Below are 18,332 nucleotides of genomic sequence, written 5' to 3'. Positions count from 1 at the left end.
GACAAGTAAAAATCATGAAATATCCTCAAAGACAAGAGAATATATTGAATCTATGAAATCAGAACAATATGCTGGGAGGGGGGCACAAATAATAGAGAACAAGAAAGAATTCTTAGAATTAAAATTGTTAGTAAAAATTCAAAAAAACTGAAAGGTTTTTTTAAAAAGGCCAAAAAGAAAAAAAAAAAGAATTGAAAGGTAGAGAGTATCTCCCAGAAGATTTGAACAAATTGCTAAGAGATGGAAGAATAGCTGAGAAAAATAAGAATACTAGACAATTAATGAAACTTCCTACTAAGAGCTCCAGAAAGAGAAAACAGAAGGGAGTAAATTATTAAATTATTAGATATAATAAAAAAAAACATTTCCCCAAACAAAAGCATGAGTTTCCAAGTTAAAGAGACCCACACATAGGTTCAAAACTGAAAAATAAAAAACTAACAATATAAGCATGTCATTTAGAAATATAATGCAAACATTCAAATAAACTGCTAAAAGATGTGAAAGTAGCCAGAGAGGGAATAGTGTTGAGAGATACGGGGCAGGATTGCTGTTTTTCTTTGTAAGCCTTGTAGTATTGCTCGATTTTCCATATATGTAACTATGCTGCTATTTGTTAAAAATATATTTTAAAGACATACTACCAGGCTCAGCTCACAACCACAACGGTTGCTTAATAATGGGTTACTGAGTTCTGGTTGCATGGGTCTTGAGCAGGTCTAGCCTCAGCTCCCCAGAGCAACTGTGGGAGACAATGGGCTTCGTCCAGGAGCTGGGCATCTGCCACTGCACCTTGATATAGCTCTCGGAGCTCCCCTCTTCACCCAGTGCAAGCCCTCATCTCTGCAGCTTACTGTCTTCATCTGGTTCCTTGTTTGTCTTGCCCAGTGTAGTCAGAGTCCCCTGAAAGTTGGATGTTGCATTTTTCATCTCCGTTCCTCCCCCCGCCATTCCTCAGTGACTAGCCCAGGGCCTAGAACCAGGCAGGTACTCAGTGCTCAGCAATTCTCTCATATGTGAGTGTAGGCAGAGGGGGTTAATGGTCTGCAGACTCCCTTGCGAAGGTAAAAGTTTTGTGGAAAGGTCAGTGTGGCTGGGTGAGGCTTGGAAAAAACGTGGTGAGACCTGGGCCAGTAGCCTCCTCTGACCAGCTGTGCAACCTCTCCTCCATCCTTGTGCAACACTCGGTCTCCCCTGCTGTGGTTCTGCCACCCAGGGAGCCACATGACCACACCAGGAGCTTCTGGCCCAAAGCACTATCCTTGCCAGCATGGGCAACACAGAGGGGACAGGTGGCTTACTCTACTAAACCCTTTCCCACAAGTAACCCCATCTACCTTTAGAGTAGTACTGCTGTGTGCCAAGCCTGTGTGCACTGCTTCATTGAACTCTCATAGAAGTCCAATGAGTTGGGTCTCCCCTCCTTGCTGTTTTACAGGTAAAAGAACTGAGGTTTGCTGAAGCTAAGTATCTTTCTGATTGTACTTCACCACTAGGCTGGAATCCCCAATAGCTGACTTTTGTTTCCAATGCAGTCAGTGCTGGGCGAGACCTCTGATGAGAAAATGAAGGTTTGGGGAGCAAAGTATCTCACCCAGAGTTACATGAGAGCTGGTGGAAGAGCCTGGACTGGAATCTGTCTCTTGACTTCCTTTCCAGCTTGCCCACTGCACACCGACTCCCTACTTGAGCCAGCCTGGGAATGACCAGGTAGTAAATGACTCCATGATGAAAGACACCCCTGCCTCTCTGCCCACCCAGCCAGTCACGAAGTTGACAGGATGGGAAAGGAGCCCTCCTACCTTTCCAGCACCACTCTCTCCACTGACAACAATAGACTGGTTGACTGGCTCGATCAGGCTCTTGACATTCCTGTAGGTCTGCTCACCCACACCGAAGATGTGGGGCTTCAGTTTCTGAAACATCAAGGGGTGAAAGGTCACCTGAGGGAATGCCTGTCTTCAAGGAGTGGTTGGTCCAATGCTGGCTGAGAGGGGAAGGCTGCCAATAGCAGTGCCAGGAGGCTTCCTCTAGAAAAATTTCCTGGATGTAACAAGGTTAGGTCCAACTGCGGGACCCCCACGGTGCCTTTACCCACTCATCTCCTCTCAGTCCGGAAGCAGTGCTGGCCTTGAACACTTTATCCTCCCATCTTATCTTAGCGGAATAGTCTTATTCTGCTCTTTATTATTTTATGTTATTGTACTTTGCAGTTTGCAAAGAACTTTCAAGTTACTGCCTAAAAAGTCTGTGCATTAGCTGGATAGCTAATCCTATTTTATAGACAAGACATCTGAGGTTCAGAGGGGTTAAATAACCTTACCAAGGCCACTCAGCAAGAAAGTGCAAACATGTGATTTCAATCCCAAGGCTACTGTTCTTTCCATCACCAAATATTAGTTGTCCTTAATGTGCTGGGCATCGAGCTGGGCACTGGGGAAGCAGAGAGGACTGTGACATGGTTTTTGCCTTTGGGGAGGCAGACAGTCAGTGAGATATGGGCTCTCAGGACAGCATTCACATGGTCTCCACTTGGACATTAAAACATGCGTGAGTTTCTGGAGCGCCAGGCCATCTGCACAGTGCCGAGCCAGCCTAGCACTGCCCACCCAGCAGTGATCACTCACCTACCCACAGCTTCCTGAAGGGAGAAGGCGCAGTTCGGGATGCTGTCAGAGCTGTCCCTCTTTCCATCTGCTCTTGCTTCCAGTTCCCTCTCACCTAGGCCTCCAGCTGCTCTCCCTGCCTCGTCTCATCTTCCAGTACACAACTCCCCCCACTTCCAGAGTATCTCCACAGTGGGCTCTGTTCAGTCCCACCTCCACGCCTGGTGAAGAAGCTTTGTACTCTCTCTGCCTGCTGAAGTGCTTCTGAGCCTTCACCACGAGCCTCAGCTCTCTCTTCCTGCCTCATTGGCCTCATACTGCCTTTCTCCCAACGGCCCCCTCCCACCAGCAAGTCTGGTTTTGCCTCTCCCTGAACACACCATCCACTTTAATACCAACCAGTCTATTTCACGCCTGCACCCCCCCCTCCAATTTATTCCTCTCAGTAGAGAGGAACATGTGCTACATTTTCTAGGGCGATCCTTATTACATGTAATTTTATTCTTTTCCAAAAAAATGGTTTTTAAATACACAAATACACGTTTTAAATCCTTTCCTAATAATAAATTCACAAATAAGGAAAAACATACTTTGTCCTCTGTCCCTATTTTAGGTTCCAAACTCAGTTAAACAATTACTGATTTATTTAGCTCCCATTTTGCATCACTGTCATCTGTTCAAAATTCCTTGAGCTCCTGGTGGGCAGGACTGTGGCACCAGCTTTTAAACGACTGCACAGCTGGCGAATAGATGGATAAAGACAGGGAAACTGCAAGGAGGCTTAGGGGAGGCAGGAGAGCCCTGGGGCCCAGGAAGTGGCTGAGTCTTACCTGGGGCTGAGGAGCAGCATGGTACTCTCTCATCAGCTCTGGCGAGTAGAGCTGAGGGACAGGCTTGAAGGGGTTCAGAGCCACCAGGGTGCAGCCAGCATTGGTGTAGAATGTGTCTGCCATGTACCGGGCCTGCAAACACCTCAGGACTGAGGCAGAGGTGCCTTTAGCAAGTTCGGCACTAATGTAGACACAGCACACATAGACACCCGCCTAACACTGCTCCCCCTGCAATTAGCCAAGAGCTATTACATCCCAGCAGCTCCCCGATGAATAGGTACAAGATCTAATTAAGATGAGCACCAAATCTGGAGCAAAATCTGTGCTGGGGAGCCCCGGTGCAGCTGCCAGGCAGGTCTGGAGCAGCTCACCTGGCTCCAGGTCAGGATTCCTGCCCTGGTCTGGCCAGGGGAAGCTGTGCTGACTACCCACACAGCACCTCCACCCTCTTGGAGACGGCACTCTTGAGGAGAGAGAGGCCCATACCTGTCTCCAGAGTCACAGGATTCACCTTGGTGAGGTCATCCAGCAGGTGCAGTGGGGCCTCCCGGCCCAGGAACTCCTGCAGGTCTTCTCTAAGGGGTTTCCTGCCATGGGCATCAGGGTTTGAACTGTGGCCATTCACCTGGGAGGGAATAACAGAGCCAGGAGAGCTGGGACTCAGATCAGCTGGCAGCTATGTAGAGGTGGAGGCCTGTACAGTAGAAAGAGAACAGGCCTCCAGTATCATAGTCTGGTTGGGTTCAAATTTCAGTTCTGCCACTTACTAGACCTGTGAGCCTGGGTAAGGTACTTAACCTCTCTGAGCCACGGTTTATTTGTGAATAAAGGAAAATAAAACCAGTTCACAGGGCTCTTGGGAAGAGATATACAAAGCACTTAGTCCATGACTGGCACACAATATGTACTCGATAAATCAATAAATGCTATCCCCTTCTATGCTATGAGCTCCAGCTTCCAGGTTGGCCAGCTGCTAGTCTTACTGGGCCTGGCAGGGGTAGTGGGCCCCAGAGTGGGGGGCTGCTATAAGAGTTATCACAAAGGAAAAGAACCATAGGTGGGCCTTTTTTGAAAGAAACTATTCAACTCGAGATGAAAAAGTAGTCCCATGCCTTCATCACCTGCCTCTTGGGGCTAAATTTAGGCTGGCTAATTACAGTTAGTTTCCTCTGCCCTGGGTCTACTTGAGAGGAAGCCTGGCTCAGAAGTCAGATGAGGTCAAGAATGGCACCAAGGGGAAACTTCTCCCTTGCCCATGCTGGATGCCAACGCTTTCCACGTATTCTCCCCATATTTCTCCTGTTGTCTCCCTGGGGGCTGTAGGGAAGTTGGGGTGGGGAGTAGAAGACAGCAACCTGGCTGAAATCTGCTTTTGGAGGAAGGGAATCTGTGATATAACATGTGGGTTTCCAATGAGACTAGTGAACCCTACAAGTTAAAACAACTCAAGCCATATAGCAAGTGTCATCTGAGAGGCCCAGTAACAAGTTTCTTTCCAAAGATGTTGCCTTTTTTCTGAACTTGAGCCCACCATAATGCAAAAGGCAGGCTCTCGGCCTCCAGGATAAGTGCTGAGGTCAGAGCATAGCTGGATCCACGCAAATCCCTCTGCTCTGCGTTGTGTGTCGGGGAATCACTCACAAACCCGGCCATAACTGATGAACAACTCTGATGCAACCAGAGAGGCAGCTGAGTATTATGGTCAAGAGCCTGGACTTGAAAGCTAGTTTGCCTGGGTTTGAATCCTGATTCCACCACTTACTAGTTGTATAATCTTATGTAAGCTTCTTAATCTTTTGGCCTCAATTTTCCTCATCTGTAAAATGGAAATGGTGGTAGCACCTCATAAGATACTAATAAGCACATAAAGCATTTTAAAAAGGCCCCTGGCATATGCCCCCAAAAGTTAGTTATTATTCTTTTAAAAACGGCTGTGTATGTATTTATTTAGTTTAATTATTTAAGTGTGTTTTTCCAGGACCCATCAGCTCCAAGTCAAGTAGCTGTTTCAATCAAGTTATGGAGGGCACAGCTCGCAGTGGCCCATGTGGGGATTGAACCGGCAACCTTGTTAAGAGCACCGTGCTCTAACCAACTGAGCTGACTGGCCGCCCCAAAGCAGCTGTTTTAATTAGACAACATGTATCAAGGGCCTTAAAACTACCTATGTTCCTTAAGCCTGCAATTCTGCTTCTAGAAAATGGTCCCATGTAAAGGCCCTAAGAATGTTCAGTGTATACAGAGCCATTTGTACTTACAAAAAATTGAAAACCCAAATTTCCAAACAGTAGATAGCTTACAGTGCATCCTTACAATGGAATAAAACAGGTTACAAAAAGTATGATACCTTTAAAAATATGTATTTAGATAAGAAAAATCTAGGATATTCTCTAAAATGTTGGTTATCTCTGGATAGTACACTTATGGGTAATTTTAGTGTTCTTTTTGCTTATATATATTTTCTACATTGCTTGTAATAAATGTGACCTTGAATAAGTCACTTAACATCTCCAAACCTCATATCCAAAATGGGGACATAATAGCATTGTATGTATAATACCGTATCTCTCTCAAGGACTAAATAAAATTATATGTGTAAAATGCCCACTACATAGCAAGAGCTCCACATAGAGTAGCTGCTATGGTTATGAACATTACTGCTTTTTAAATAAGAAACAAACAAGTTAAAAACGAACAATAAAAAGTCCAAAGCAGACATTTATCCTCCCTGCTTCTCTCTAGCCCTCAAGCCTGTTTCATGAGCCAAAAGGCTGGAAGAAGGTCAAGCTGCAGTGTCACCATGGCTCCCTTGAGGCTGGCTGGCCTCACACTCAGTCATCCTGCTGAATCTCACACACTTACCTGCCTAGGACTCCACTAGACCATGTGCTCCTTGAGAATAGGTATTATCTTAAACATCTGCCTCACCCCAGTGCCTGGCAACACTTAGTAAATAAAAACTCAGCAATTATCTATTGGCATTCTCTCTGGACCAAGGGCTGCGTGTGAAGGATGACATGGGTATGAGATAAGGCTGCACAGTGAAGGGTGATTTGGAATCCTGCAGGGGCCCCAGTAGCCTTTACAGAGAGGCAAAGATCTAGAGTAAGGGCAGGTTTCACATCCCAATAGCAACCCCCCAGGCACCCTATCCATTCATCCGAATCCTTCTCCCTTTTTTTTTGCAGAGGCTGACCTCCTTTTCTGGACTGCTTATTTTCCTTCTTCATTTGGCTAATTCGTATTTATTCTTTAGGGCTCAGCTTCAAGGAACACCTCCTTTTGGAAGCCCCAGGTTTCCACTGTGCCTTAAAAATTCAGGATGGCAGGAACAGCTCTCAGGACTTTCTCAGTGGTTCAGGCTTGTGAGGTCACCAAAGTGTCCTCAGGATTCCCTTGCCCATCCCAGGGAAAAGAGCTAAAAAACCACAACAGGAGAGAATCAAATCAGGTGTCAGGAAGAGCGTCCTGACAACAAGTGAAAGGCACTGGAATAACTATCTGAAGAGAGAAAAGCAGAAATCCTTTAAGGCGTCTTTCCCCTTGTTCCAGGTCGGGGCAGTGAAACTTCATTCAGAAGCGGAAGAAGGTAAGGTGCCTCAGGTGCTTTAGGACCTGGGTTACCTAAGGGTGAGGTTTCACCTGCTGGAGCATCCTGCCTCAGGGTGGTCAGCCAGGGTTCTGGTCACAGGCACGAGGAGTGCTATCCACCTGGTCTTGGCGGCACAGGCTGGGGCATGGGTCCAGCAAAGGGCTCAGTTCTGGAGGAATCTGAGGAAGGTCACTCGAGAGCCTGTGGCATGGAAGAGAAGACAAGGGCCAAAACAGGTGAGGGCGTCAAGCAGGAGGAACCAAAATGAGAAGCAGAGTAAGCCTGGGCAGAGAGGGAGAGTCTTTCCTGTCCCCTGCCAGTTGGGGAACGGGAAACTTTTATGAGAGGTTCTGGAGGCTCCCTGGGCTCCTCCAGGGCTAATTTTATAGTGGGGTTTTTGGTGGGGCTACAAATCTCCTGGGTCACTGTGACGTGAAAGATGAAGGTACTGGAAGACAGAAGCCTCGTGCTCTCTCCTCTCCACTAGACAGAAATGTCCTATTTTAGTATAGCCAGTGGTTGGTGGGGAGCGGGGCTGGAGTCAACTCGGTGTTCCAGGAAAGCTGTTGTGTGGGAGGGACATCACAGCTCAGTCATTCACTGGCAAGTCACATCACCTTCCTGGCCCACTTTGATTCTTCATCTGGAAAATGGAGATAATCTAACTCACAAGGAGTGGCTGTGAAGGTCAATGAGGTCACGGATTGAAAGCACCCCACAAACTACAAATCTGAATATTTACTCAGAGGAGATTATTAGTAGTACAACAAACAATATTTGGGGAGCACTAATCAGGTAAAACTCTCCAGTGTCAAATTTAAGAAGGTGACGATTTCAGAGGAGGGGACTCTGTCTGAAGAGAGTGGGTGCTATGAAGCTGGACCTAGGCCAATCTCTGAGAAACTGTTAAGTGACCTTCAGACTCAGAATTTCCCAGGCCTCACGCTGTCCCAGCAAAGAGGGATGAGAATGAGGTGTTTGTAATGGATTAATCCTGGTGGAGACTTGGATTAATCTTGCGGCTCTGAATACATCTAGCCTTTGAAAGAACTCAGGGATAGGCAGTCTAGGGATACTGGACAATGGGTAATTCAGGCAGAGAAGGGCATAGGACAGTGTTGAACACATTCACCCTGGACACTGACTGTATCCTGTCCAAGGGACAGTCATGCGGAGGGCTCTGGAAACTCAAGGAGAACAAAACTCCCTCAACTGGAAGCTCATCTTAGAGAGGACCAGAGCGGGAGCATGATAAACGCGGTTAGAATCCAAAGCCCATATCCCCTCAGACTCATCACTAGAGCTCACTTTATTTCCTTTTTTGCAAAACGGAATACTAACATCCAGACCTCACAACGCAGGGTTCAGGCTCAAATGGGGGAGTACCTGTGAGAGCGCTCTGTAAATGTTGGTTATTGCATGCAACGTCAGCTCCCAGCCAGAGTCAAGTCAGATCAGAGCGGTTTCCTCCAGTCCTCCCACCTCCTGCTTGCAGTCGGCTTCGCGGTTACCAGCCAAGAAGTTCTGGAAAGGGTGTGACCGCTGTGGGCAGGAGGGAGACGGTAATGAACAGAGGAAACACCAAGTCAAGACAAGCAGCAACCTGATCACCAGCTCCTCCCCCCCCAGCCTCAGGTTCCTTCTCGGCTCAGCGGACAGCGGGAGCGCAGAGGAGGAGCCGGGGAAGGGTCCTGAGAGCCCAGCAGGCCCCGCCCGAGGTTCCCCGAGGGGAACGGGGACTCCCGGTCCCGACCAGGCGCCCGCGGGGCCACGGGCTGGGATGCCGCTCCTGAAGCACCTGGCACAGGGAGAGAGTGTCCTTCCCGGGAAGGTGGACGTGACCCCCGCCAAGGGCACGGCTGCCCTGACGTCTCCGGGGCCAGCCGCCCCCTAGGTAGGGCCAGGAGGGGGGCAGGAGCGGGGACCCAACCTGCCGGCTGGGATCTGCCAGCCGGGACGCCCCCCACGAGCCTCCAGCAAGGGGGAGAGGGGGAGGCTGACCAGGAAAGGTCCTTGTTCTGAGCCAGGACGGCAGCGGGGCTGTCTCCTCCAGGAATCCGAGAGGGTCCAAAAGGAAAGGGAAAGGGCAGGGGAAGATGCCCCTTTCTTCCTCAGCGCTCCGGGGGCCACCCGGCCCCTCCTGCCCCTTGTGAGCCGCAAAGGGCTCAGACCGGCGCTGGGGGTGGCACTCACCGGTCTCCCGGCCCGAGACGCCCAGCGTGCGGACCCGCCCGGCCCGACTGGAGAAGAGGACGGACCGGGTGAGGCGGCGGGAAGCGCCCCGGGAGGGAAGAGGAGGGGCGCGAGCGAGGCCCGGGGAGAAAACCCAGACTGCGGGCTCACACCCGGCCGCCGCCGCTCGGCTAAGTGGCCGGGAGCCGGGCGGCTCCTCCCCGGGGGCGGGGCGCGCACGGGCGGCGCGGGGTGCACGTGGCCCGCCGGGGACGCCGGGACCCGGAGTGCGGGGCTCGACGTGCGACCAAATGTTCCGTGAGCCTGGGATCAGATGGGGGTGACCGGGGGTCCTCCGGTGTTCCGGCGGGAGCACGGCAGGTAGGGCTTCCTGGGGCTCCGGAAACCTCACTGGGCCACGGGGTCTTTCTCGGGACGCCGCGGCTGAGTGTTGCGCCGGGCCCTCTGACCCCGCCACAGTGACGGGGTCGGAGGCGCGTGGCGCGCGCCTTGTCTGCCCCGGGCTCCTCTGACGGGCCGTTCTGCGGCCAGTACGGGAGAGGACTCGGGCTGGGCGAGCCATGATAGAGACGGCGTGGGGAGCCGGCGGGACGGGGAAAGCAGAGCCACCCTGGGCCAGGGGCGCGCAGCCGGCCGGCCCGGAAGCGCAGGCCGCCCCGCGTCGGCCGGAAGCGCGGCCAGGGAGGCGGAAGCTGCTGCTCCCGCGCTGGGCCGCGGCGGCGGCGGCGGGGACCGGGCGGCCCAGCCACCGTGTACCGCCCTCTGCCAGGGCGCCGGGACCGGCTGGAGCGCGGCGCGTATAAGGACCCGGCGCGGCCGTGGGGAAGGACTCATTTAAAGGCCAGCCGATTCGGATCGGTTTGTTATCGTGAGGTATTGTTGCTGGGCCCGGACAGGCCATCACGTATGCATTCATCTGTTCAATATGGTTTTTGTTTGGCCAACAAATGTGTTTTTCCTGTGTGCCACTTTTCAGACATCGACGTGTGACAGAGGGGCGTTTATATCCTTTTAAAACAACACCAGTAGTGTGTGCCACACGCCCCATCCCCCGCCCCTCCATGATTGGTGCTTTCTGCCTGCCTACACCCAACAGTGAGATCGGGCTGGCTGTCAGGGGACGCGACGCTGGGGCGCGGGAGATTCCCGGGAGACCCAAACTTTGTACTGGAGGCAGTACATTCAGAGGCTGGACAGAAATCGAGGCCTCCAGCTCCAATGTGTACTTAATCCGACATGTACTTAAGTAACTTTTCTGTGCTTGCCCCTCTCCCCGCTCTTAGATTTGACTTGTCATTAGTTACGTGCATTCAATTTTCATTACATAATCTTAACATATGCTGCGTTCTCTAATAGGACTTTCTGTTCGACTGTGATTCCGTTCTCAGGGTTTATATCCCAAATGCACTTTCTTTGTGAGTCTGCCTTATACTGAAAATAGCTAAAGTTTTTTAACCAACAATTTCATACTATTAGTGTAACATTCTTATGTATTAGTATTAGGCATCTTTCCACAATCCTTGGAATGGGGATCCCAAGTCCTAGGTTCTGCTCTGAAACCTAAGAATAAGAGTAACGTCAAGTGAGATACACACACACACACACACACACACTAATTCCACAAGAATGTTGCTTTCCACAAATCCATTCCTTTGCTCTTGTTATCACAGGAAGAAGAAAAAATGTCACAAAAGCAGATGAAAGAAGCTTTTGTCAGTAACCACAATGGAACCAGCGTGTTGGAAATTACCCAGGGCTTGTGCTTACCTGCACTCTGTATCCTGTGCAGAGGGCTGCTGATTGTTCTCTCACAGCACTTGTGTTTTTCTTCACATACCTGGAGATCTCGATTCTTCATTGACTTTGTTTTCCTAATACTTCCCCTGGTGATCACTTTGACCATTTTGTCTTCATTTGTCTTTCTTGAGCACCTCGCTGTAATTATCTTTGGGGCAGGGCTATTCTATCAAATATACTGCAGGAGAACTTGCTTTGCCAGAATGCCTGTCCAAAAAATCCTTGAAAAATTCTTAAAAACCAGTGTAGAATCAGAATACATTCCAGCCATCTCCTGTTTCCGTGTAATTAACAGTGCATTTACTGCTGTTGCTATTTTGGCTGTGGACTTCCCACTTTTTCCCAGAAGATATGCCAAAACCGAGCTCTATGGGACAGGAGCAATGGATTTTGGAGTAGGAGGCTTTGTTTTTGGGGCTGCAATGGTTTGTCCAGAGATTAGGAGAAAATGTATGGAAGGGTCCAGATTTTACTATCTTACAAAGTCATTATACTCTGTGTGGCCATTAGTCTTCCTAGGAATAGGACGATTAGTCATTATAAAATCCATAGGCTATCAAGAACATTTAACTGAGTATGGAGTTCACTGGAACTTTTTCTTTACCTTAGTAGTTGTGAAATTGATAACATCACTGCTTTTGATTTTTTTCCCCCTGAATAAATCCTGGATTGTGGCCGTGAGCATTACTGTCTTATACCAGCTAGCCCTTGACTTTACCCCACTGAAAAGGTTGATTTTGTATGGCACTGATGGCAGTGGCACAAGGATTGGTTTATTAAATGCTAACCGAGAAGGAATATTCTCTACCTTGGGGTATGTGGCAATACACATGGCTGGTGTGCAGACAGGATCGTATGTGCTTAAAAAAAGATCACATATTAAAGACTGGATAAAAGTAGCATGTTGTATTCTACTGACAGCTGTTAGCCTCTTTATATCTCTTTATGTGGTTCAGGTAAATGTAGAAGTAGTATCTCGAAGAATGGCCAATTTAGCCTTTTGTATTTGGATAGTTGCTTCTAGCCTGATCCTTCTTAGCAGTTTATTACTGGGTGATATAATTTTGAGTTTTGCCAAGTTTCTAATCCAAGGGGCTGTAGTACCATGTTCTTGGAAACTGATCCAGTCGCCTGCTACAAATAAAAAGCATTCAGAATCTGTAGTTTCTGAAGCTGAAAGAAAGGAACCCAGTTTTTGTCTAATCACAGCTATGAACAGAAATCAGTTGATTTTTTTCTTGCTGTCAAATGTAACAACTGGCCTGATCAACATGTTGGTAGATACATTGCACAGCAGTACCTTGTGGGCCTTATTTGTGCTCAATCTCTATATGTTTACCAACTGTTTAATTGTATATGTGCTACACTTGCAAGATAAGACTGTAAAATTTCGGTGATCACTAGGGGTAGGATGTATCTGTGTTTGAGCAATATTAATGAGGAAGAATATTAAATGTGAAGAAAATGGGCTTTTGGCAATCCAGTGTTAACTATATTTTATTATAAAATTGTTTCAATCCTCTATAAGCGTAGTGATGCTTAATATTTTAATGTATCTCAATACTATGTAAAACCAATGGAGAAGAAACAAAGTCCCTGACTTGTTAGAAATTCTATTTATTAAATTTCAGTATTTTAAAGATACTTGTGCTTATAGTTGGGACACTGGAAGATTGGAGCATGGGAAGGAAGGTTTTTACTTTCCATCTTATACCATTCTGTATTTTTTATTGTATGTATTTTAATATTTACATGAAAACATCTCTGAATTGTGGGATTGTCAACAATTCTTTACTGCGCAATTTTAATCTTTTATAAAAACCTAAATATGAGAAAGCAAGTGTTTAAATTTATGGCATGTGGTCTAACTGATCTGCTGCTGCTTGTCAGTAACTGCTCCTTCATCCTTTTCGAGGTCATAAATATCAGTGAGTTTATGTCTCAACAGTTAGACATTGAATCATAACTTAAAAGGACAAAAATGTTTTTCCACCTCCAATTATGTGTTTTTCCACCTCCAATTATGACAGTCATAAAAGAGAAAGCTAATGAAATATTCATAAAAACAAAAATTAGTAAAAAAGACCATTCTGACTTAATTCTACTTTACAGAAGAGAGAGACCATTCAACAAAGATTTATTGAGCTCCAATGTACCAGGCACAGGTGCCGGAGAAACAACAGAAAATAAGACGAAGTGCCGGAGAAACAACAGAAAATAAGACGAAGTCCCTGCATTAAGGGGATTACATTTTAACTTGTGAACATTTCTTTCCCTTTAAAAAAATGTTAGCGGGGAAAATGTCTTTTTTTTTTTCAATTTTATTGGGGAATATTGGGGGACAGTGTGTTTCTCCAGGGCCGATCAGCTCCAAGTAGTTGTCCTTCAATCTAATTGTGGAGGGAGCAGCTCAACTCTAAGTCCAGTCGCCGTTTTTCAGTCTTTAGTTGCAAGGGGCGCAGCCCACCATCCCATACGGGAATTGAACTGGCAACCTTGTTGAGAGGTCGCACTCTAACCAAAATTGTCTATTTTTGATAGTGTAACCACACATGAACTTTATTTCTTTAGCATGCATTCTGCTTTCACCCAAGCTAACTTTGTTTAGCAAGATAGAACTATAACTCACTTGCATTCTTTCCCCCAGATGCTTCTATCTGTACACATACACTGTATGTCTGCTTCTTTTAACCATTAAGCCCTTAGGACATTAGGTCTGGGTCAGAGTCAAACTCCAGAGTAAAGCTTCAGGTCTATCGTCCATGACCAAGATACAATAACCAAACCTCAAACTAGAATAAAATTTTAGTCAAAGATAACACCTTGGCCTTAGTTATGTTTCAGGTCCAGCATCATGAAAGCAGAACGGTCCCATGGACTACACCCCTGGGAACTGGACCGAACAATGCTATGGCTGACACCAGGACCTGAAGCCCATGATCAATTGCTCCCTGCCTTAGCCCCGACCAATCAGTAGAGCCTGTGACCCCAACTGCTATTGTAACCATGATTCATGATTTTTCCCTTACACGAGTGTAACCTAACTGCTAGGGGCCTTCAGGAATCCAGGTTGTTGAAAGCATGAGCTCACTTGTGTCTCTGGGTTTGGCGCCAACTCCTTAAACCTTTACTTTCTTTGCTGCAAACGCCTGCTCCAGTCTTTTTTGGCTCGGATGTGCACAGGCAAGTGGACCCTTTGAGTCTATGGTAACAATAGATAACACAGAACTTCCCACTGTCAGCCCAATTTACAGACTTGGACAACTGAGGTAATTTAAATACAGTAACAGCTGTTGATTGTATTACCACATAAAACAAGGTGGTTAATATAGTGAAAATTCTGATTAACTCATCTTTTCAACTATCAATATTTGAGGATAGAAAAGAAAAGGAAAAAGGAATATCGTATTTCCCCGGAAATAAGACCGGGTCCTTTATTAATTTTTCCTCCTAAAGACACATTAGGCAAGTTTAGGGGATGAAGACGCATTAATGTTTAGGGGATGTCATCCTGAAAAATCATGCTAGGGCTTATTTTCCAGTTAGGTCTTATTTTCGGGGAAACACAGTATAATCTGATCTAGGACTTATCCGATCTATGACCTTCAGAAAGTGAGTCATTTCCATGATTTTAATTTTACACAATTATAAACTGGGGATACCTACCACATATGTGTCAATAGCTTTTGTGTTTAGAAGATGACAACCTAGGGGCGGCCGGTTAGCTCAGTTGGTTAGAGCGTGATGCTCTTAACAAGATTGCTGGTTCGATCCCCGTATGGGCCACTGTGAGCGGCAATCTAGCTCCACAACTAGATTGAAACAACTTGACTTGGAGCTGACGGGTCCTGGAAAAACACTTAAAATGAAGTTTAGAAGATGTCGACCAGTTTTATTTTTATTGAATATCAATGTCCAATGTTATGTAAAGCATACAAAAACATTTTACTCCCTAGGAATTTATGTATAGTTTATGAAGATAAATAAGGAATAAATCAGTACTCTCGAGATAAATGAGGAATAAATCAGTACTCTTCATTTTTTTAAATGGCTTAGAGAATACTCACATATCATTTATGCTTCATTTTTGGAGTTGGCTGTCATACATTGGGGACCTAAGATGAAGAATGGCATTTTGCTGATAATTTATCACATCTCCAACTGTTCTTTGTTAGGTACCAGGGAAGTGTCCTCTGTGGTTGATTGCTTTCTCTCTCCTGGCCTTTCAAATCCTTTGACCTTGCCCTTTACAATGCCAATACTGAAAATTTAAAATAGGCAATAACTGGCTTTTTTTATGTAGTAATCATTTTGTCAATTAGAGGTTAAGTTCTCTAAAGGCAGATACTTTGTCATTTGCTGCACTATTAATAATAGCTGAAGATAAAAAAAATAGCGATAGTGAAAATAAACAAGTGCCTTCTCTGCAACTAAGAAGATATAGTTGAAAACTCTAGAAATTGTTTTGCAATGAAATAATTTTCTAAACATTTTCCCTCAATATGATCTTTTGATTTTATATTTGTAGTACCAAAGAGCAACTTATCTAGCAAATTATCCACATTTTTAGCCTTATAAGTATATTGAATACCTATAGTATGTGAAACATTGTCCAAAGATACCAAACAGTGTGCCTCAGTGAACCTAAAAGACAAATCAAAATCAGGTAAAGTAATCTCAGATGGAAAGAGATTGCATGCTTTCCTCATTTTATTATGTTTTTATATTGAGTTTTATCATTTTACTATGTTTTATATCTGACTTCTTAGATTTAATTCTCCAGGATGAATGCTTTTCTTTGTTAGTACTTAGTGTGTACTCAGTAATAAAAGTTATCAAAATTAGCACCTATATATTGAGCTTGTCGTTTTCAATGTCCTTTACTAAACATAATCCAAGGAAAGTTTGAATAAAAGGATGTACATTAATTGACATAATCTTTATAGGAGCACCTCAGGATCTTAAAAGCCACAGTATTCTTTTTTGCTTAGGAGTGTTTTTACATAAAACACAAAGTTCTCTAAAAATGTCCAAATTTTGGCTATGCAGTCTAACCTGTCAGAAGTCACACACACACATCCCAGATGTCTACTGGATTTAAGCTAAGAATCACACTGTTCTCTCCTAACATGGCCAAAAGACAAATACTTACTGGATAATTACACCTTTGGGACTGAACTATGGTTCTTCCAGTTTATTATGTCACCTACCCTAACAGTGACCACATAATGTCATAAGTCAACATGGCTAAGGATGCACTATAGAGCTTTGTTGATGGGAATCTTGAAGACTTCATGTGATGACCAAAATACTTTTTAAAGGTCCGTATCACAGCTCTAGCCTATTCTATCAGGAAATACAGATCTGTCACCAGGATTAGTTAAGAGCAGCAAATGGATCTATCCTTAAAATCGTCAAGACTTTCCCTAGGCAAAATGCTTCCCAACAACTATTTTGGCTTTACAAACAGGCCTTCAAGGTAGGAACTGAGTACACGGTGGCACGCAGAGTGTAGATGAACTGTCTTCACAGCAGCTCCGCTTCTCCGGTGACAGGGAAGGGCCTTTGGCCAGAACCAGGACTTTGCACAAGGGACTCGGTGTCCTGTCTGAGTCCCAAAGTTAATATTAACTCAGCCCAAGAAGTTTCTCTGGCCGGGACGCATACGCAAGCCACTCTCCACATAGTCTTCTATTTGCCTCTAAGTGTAACAACGACAACAAAAAACTTTCAGCAGCTCAGTATTGTCGACCTTGGCGGGATCTCAACGCAGTCTCAGTTTGGGAGCCGCAACGCGGGTGGCTCCTGGTTAATGATGGTGTCAGGGAAAGCGGCGTCAAGTACCTGGAAACCAAGGCCCCTGTTTATCTCTCACAAATTCCGCAGATGCTCGTCTCCCCTTTCCTTCCGAAAGTCTCAGCTCCTCCCCACTTACCCAGATTCTCACTGGGTCTCGACCCTCCGTGGGCCCTGGGTCAGCTCGGCTCGGCTCCCTTCGCCCCTCGGACCTCGGAGAGCGATTTAAAGGCCCGCGCGAGGGGAAACGTAGGTTTAGGCCTACTCACTCTTCCCAGCAGCCCTCTTCCGATTTGAGTAGTTAATTCCCGAGAGGGAGAGGGTCACGGGTTCGAGATTGCCTGGGGGGGCAACCCACCCCGCCACCAGGGTTTCGAAAGCGGCAACTCTGGAGGCGCCGTCTGCAGTCTCGCGAGAGGAGGCGAGGCCCCGCCCCGCGCTCTCAGCTCCTCCCTGCCCCACCCTCCCCACGTCCCCCGCCCTCCCTCCCCCACTCCCGGTGGCGCGAGCGGCTGACTAAGCCAGAGAGGAAACGGCATTAGGAGCTGCGCTCCCGCCCAGGCCGGCCCTGACGCGGGCTTTGTCAGCCGGTAACGGGGAGCAGAGGTGGGGGTCAGGGAGGCGTCCACGAAAACGGTGAAGGTCAGAGCCGAGAGACCACCTCCTAGAAGGGTGAGAAAAGGGTCTGAGTCTCTTCCCCCTCGGACTCCGCAGAGCGGAGGCGGGGTCGACCCCTCCCAGGGGCGGGGTCGCGCTGGGCAACTGCTGCCCGGGGGGACTGACTGGGCGGGGCGCGGCCATAAAGGGGGAGAAAGGGGTCAGCTATGGACTGAGGGTTCCCCGGCGGCGGGAAGCGGGCAGTGGGCTGTTGAGCTGAGGCCTGGGGTGAGGTCCGGGAGCTGGGCCTCCGGTCACAGGCTGGGGAAGCCCCAGGGCTGGCGAGTCTCTTCCGCGTCTCCTTTGGACCCTGACGGGAGGCCGGCAGGGGTGGGGGCTGGGGTGGACGAGCGGCGCGAGGGGGCGGGTCCCCGCACCGTTCCGCGCTGATTGGCTGAGCGCGTGTGGAATCGGGTGATGGGAAACGCAGCCCGACTCGCCGGTCCCCTCAGCTCCTCGCCCTCCCCCCCGTGGCGAATGTGCTGCGCGGCGGCTGGTGCTTAAGCTCGCGACGTTTGGTTGTTGCAGGCAGGAGCTGGGAGGAGGCGGCAGCGGCAGCAGGAGCAGCAGCAGCGGCGGCGGCGGCAGCTGGGAGGAGGTGGTGACGGTGGCAACGGCAGCGTCGGGGACGATGGCGCGACTGGTGGCAGTGTGCAGGGACGGGGAAGAGGAGTTCCCCTTCGAGAGGAGGCAGATTCCCCTCTACATAGACGACACCCTCACGGTGAGCGGGCCGGGCCGGGCTGGGCTCGCCGCTCCCCTGGCAGCTGTTTCCCTCCTCCCCCTCCCCCAGGCCGAGCGCTGCGCACTGGAGAAAGAGTGTGTTGCAACTCCTAGGCGAGGCCTTTTCTCCGGCAGGCC

The 18,332-nt window shown here is 47.8% G+C and overlaps 3 protein-coding genes across 18 annotated transcripts in view; 2 read left to right on the top strand and 1 right to left on the bottom strand.

Moving 5' to 3' along the window:
• Positions 1 to 9,429, bottom strand: part of MYO19 (myosin XIX) — a 31,708-nt gene extending 22,279 nt beyond the window's left edge. For 7 of the 8 annotated variants that reach the window (XR_013992050.1, XR_013992051.1, XR_013992052.1 and 4 more), the window contains exons 1-6: positions 9,222 to 9,429; positions 8,415 to 8,570; positions 7,079 to 7,229; positions 3,923 to 4,061; positions 3,437 to 3,585; positions 1,803 to 1,916 (exon numbers count right to left, since the gene is read on the bottom strand). Coding sequence is in view for 3 of the 8 variants with exons in the window: in XM_081029844.1 (XP_080885970.1) it covers positions 1,803 to 1,916; positions 3,437 to 3,585; positions 3,923 to 4,061; positions 7,079 to 7,090 (414 nt within the window). In the remaining 5 variants the exon portion in view is untranslated. Of the gene's footprint in view, positions 1 to 1,802; positions 1,917 to 3,436; positions 3,586 to 3,922; positions 4,062 to 7,078; positions 7,230 to 8,414; positions 8,571 to 9,221 lie in introns of those variants that run through there. The other variant, XM_081029845.1, reaches the window with a different exon arrangement.
• Positions 9,430 to 15,870, top strand: PIGW (phosphatidylinositol glycan anchor biosynthesis class W). Of its 5 annotated transcripts, XM_081029855.1 has the most exons (3): positions 10,356 to 10,459; positions 10,578 to 10,636; positions 10,892 to 15,864. In XM_081029855.1, exon 3 carries the CDS (start codon positions 10,904 to 10,906, stop codon positions 12,413 to 12,415), a length of 1,512 nt encoding a protein of 503 aa, XP_080885981.1. In that variant the 5' UTR covers positions 10,356 to 10,459; positions 10,578 to 10,636; positions 10,892 to 10,903; the 3' UTR covers positions 12,416 to 15,864. The 5 variants fall into 5 exon arrangements, with proteins under 5 accessions (XP_080885980.1, XP_080885983.1, XP_080885979.1 ...); XM_081029854.1 differs by lacking the exons at positions 10,356 to 10,459; positions 10,578 to 10,636 and adding an exon at positions 9,430 to 9,581 and having other exon boundaries at positions 10,892 to 15,870; XM_081029857.1 differs by lacking the exons at positions 10,356 to 10,459; positions 10,578 to 10,636 and adding an exon at positions 9,842 to 10,094.
• GGNBP2 (gametogenetin binding protein 2) overlaps positions 9,445 to 18,332 on the top strand; it is a 37,214-nt gene continuing 28,326 nt past the window's right edge. For 2 of the 5 annotated variants that reach the window (XM_081029850.1, XM_081029849.1), the window contains exons 1-2: positions 17,307 to 17,486; positions 18,000 to 18,195. In XM_081029850.1, coding sequence (XP_080885976.1) covers positions 18,103 to 18,195 — 93 coding nt within the window. In that variant the 5' untranslated portion in view covers positions 17,307 to 17,486; positions 18,000 to 18,102. Of the gene's footprint in view, positions 9,582 to 17,306; positions 17,487 to 17,609; positions 17,700 to 17,999; positions 18,196 to 18,332 lie in introns of those variants that run through there. The other 3 variants (XM_081029848.1, XM_081029852.1, XM_081029851.1) reach the window with 3 other exon arrangements.

Source organism: Rhinolophus hipposideros, assembly GCF_964194185.1.
Source record: "Rhinolophus hipposideros genome assembly, chromosome: 20".
In the NCBI taxonomy this organism is placed as follows: domain Eukaryota; kingdom Metazoa; phylum Chordata; class Mammalia; order Chiroptera; family Rhinolophidae; genus Rhinolophus; species Rhinolophus hipposideros.
This window is presented reverse-complemented; position numbering and strand designations above follow the sequence as displayed.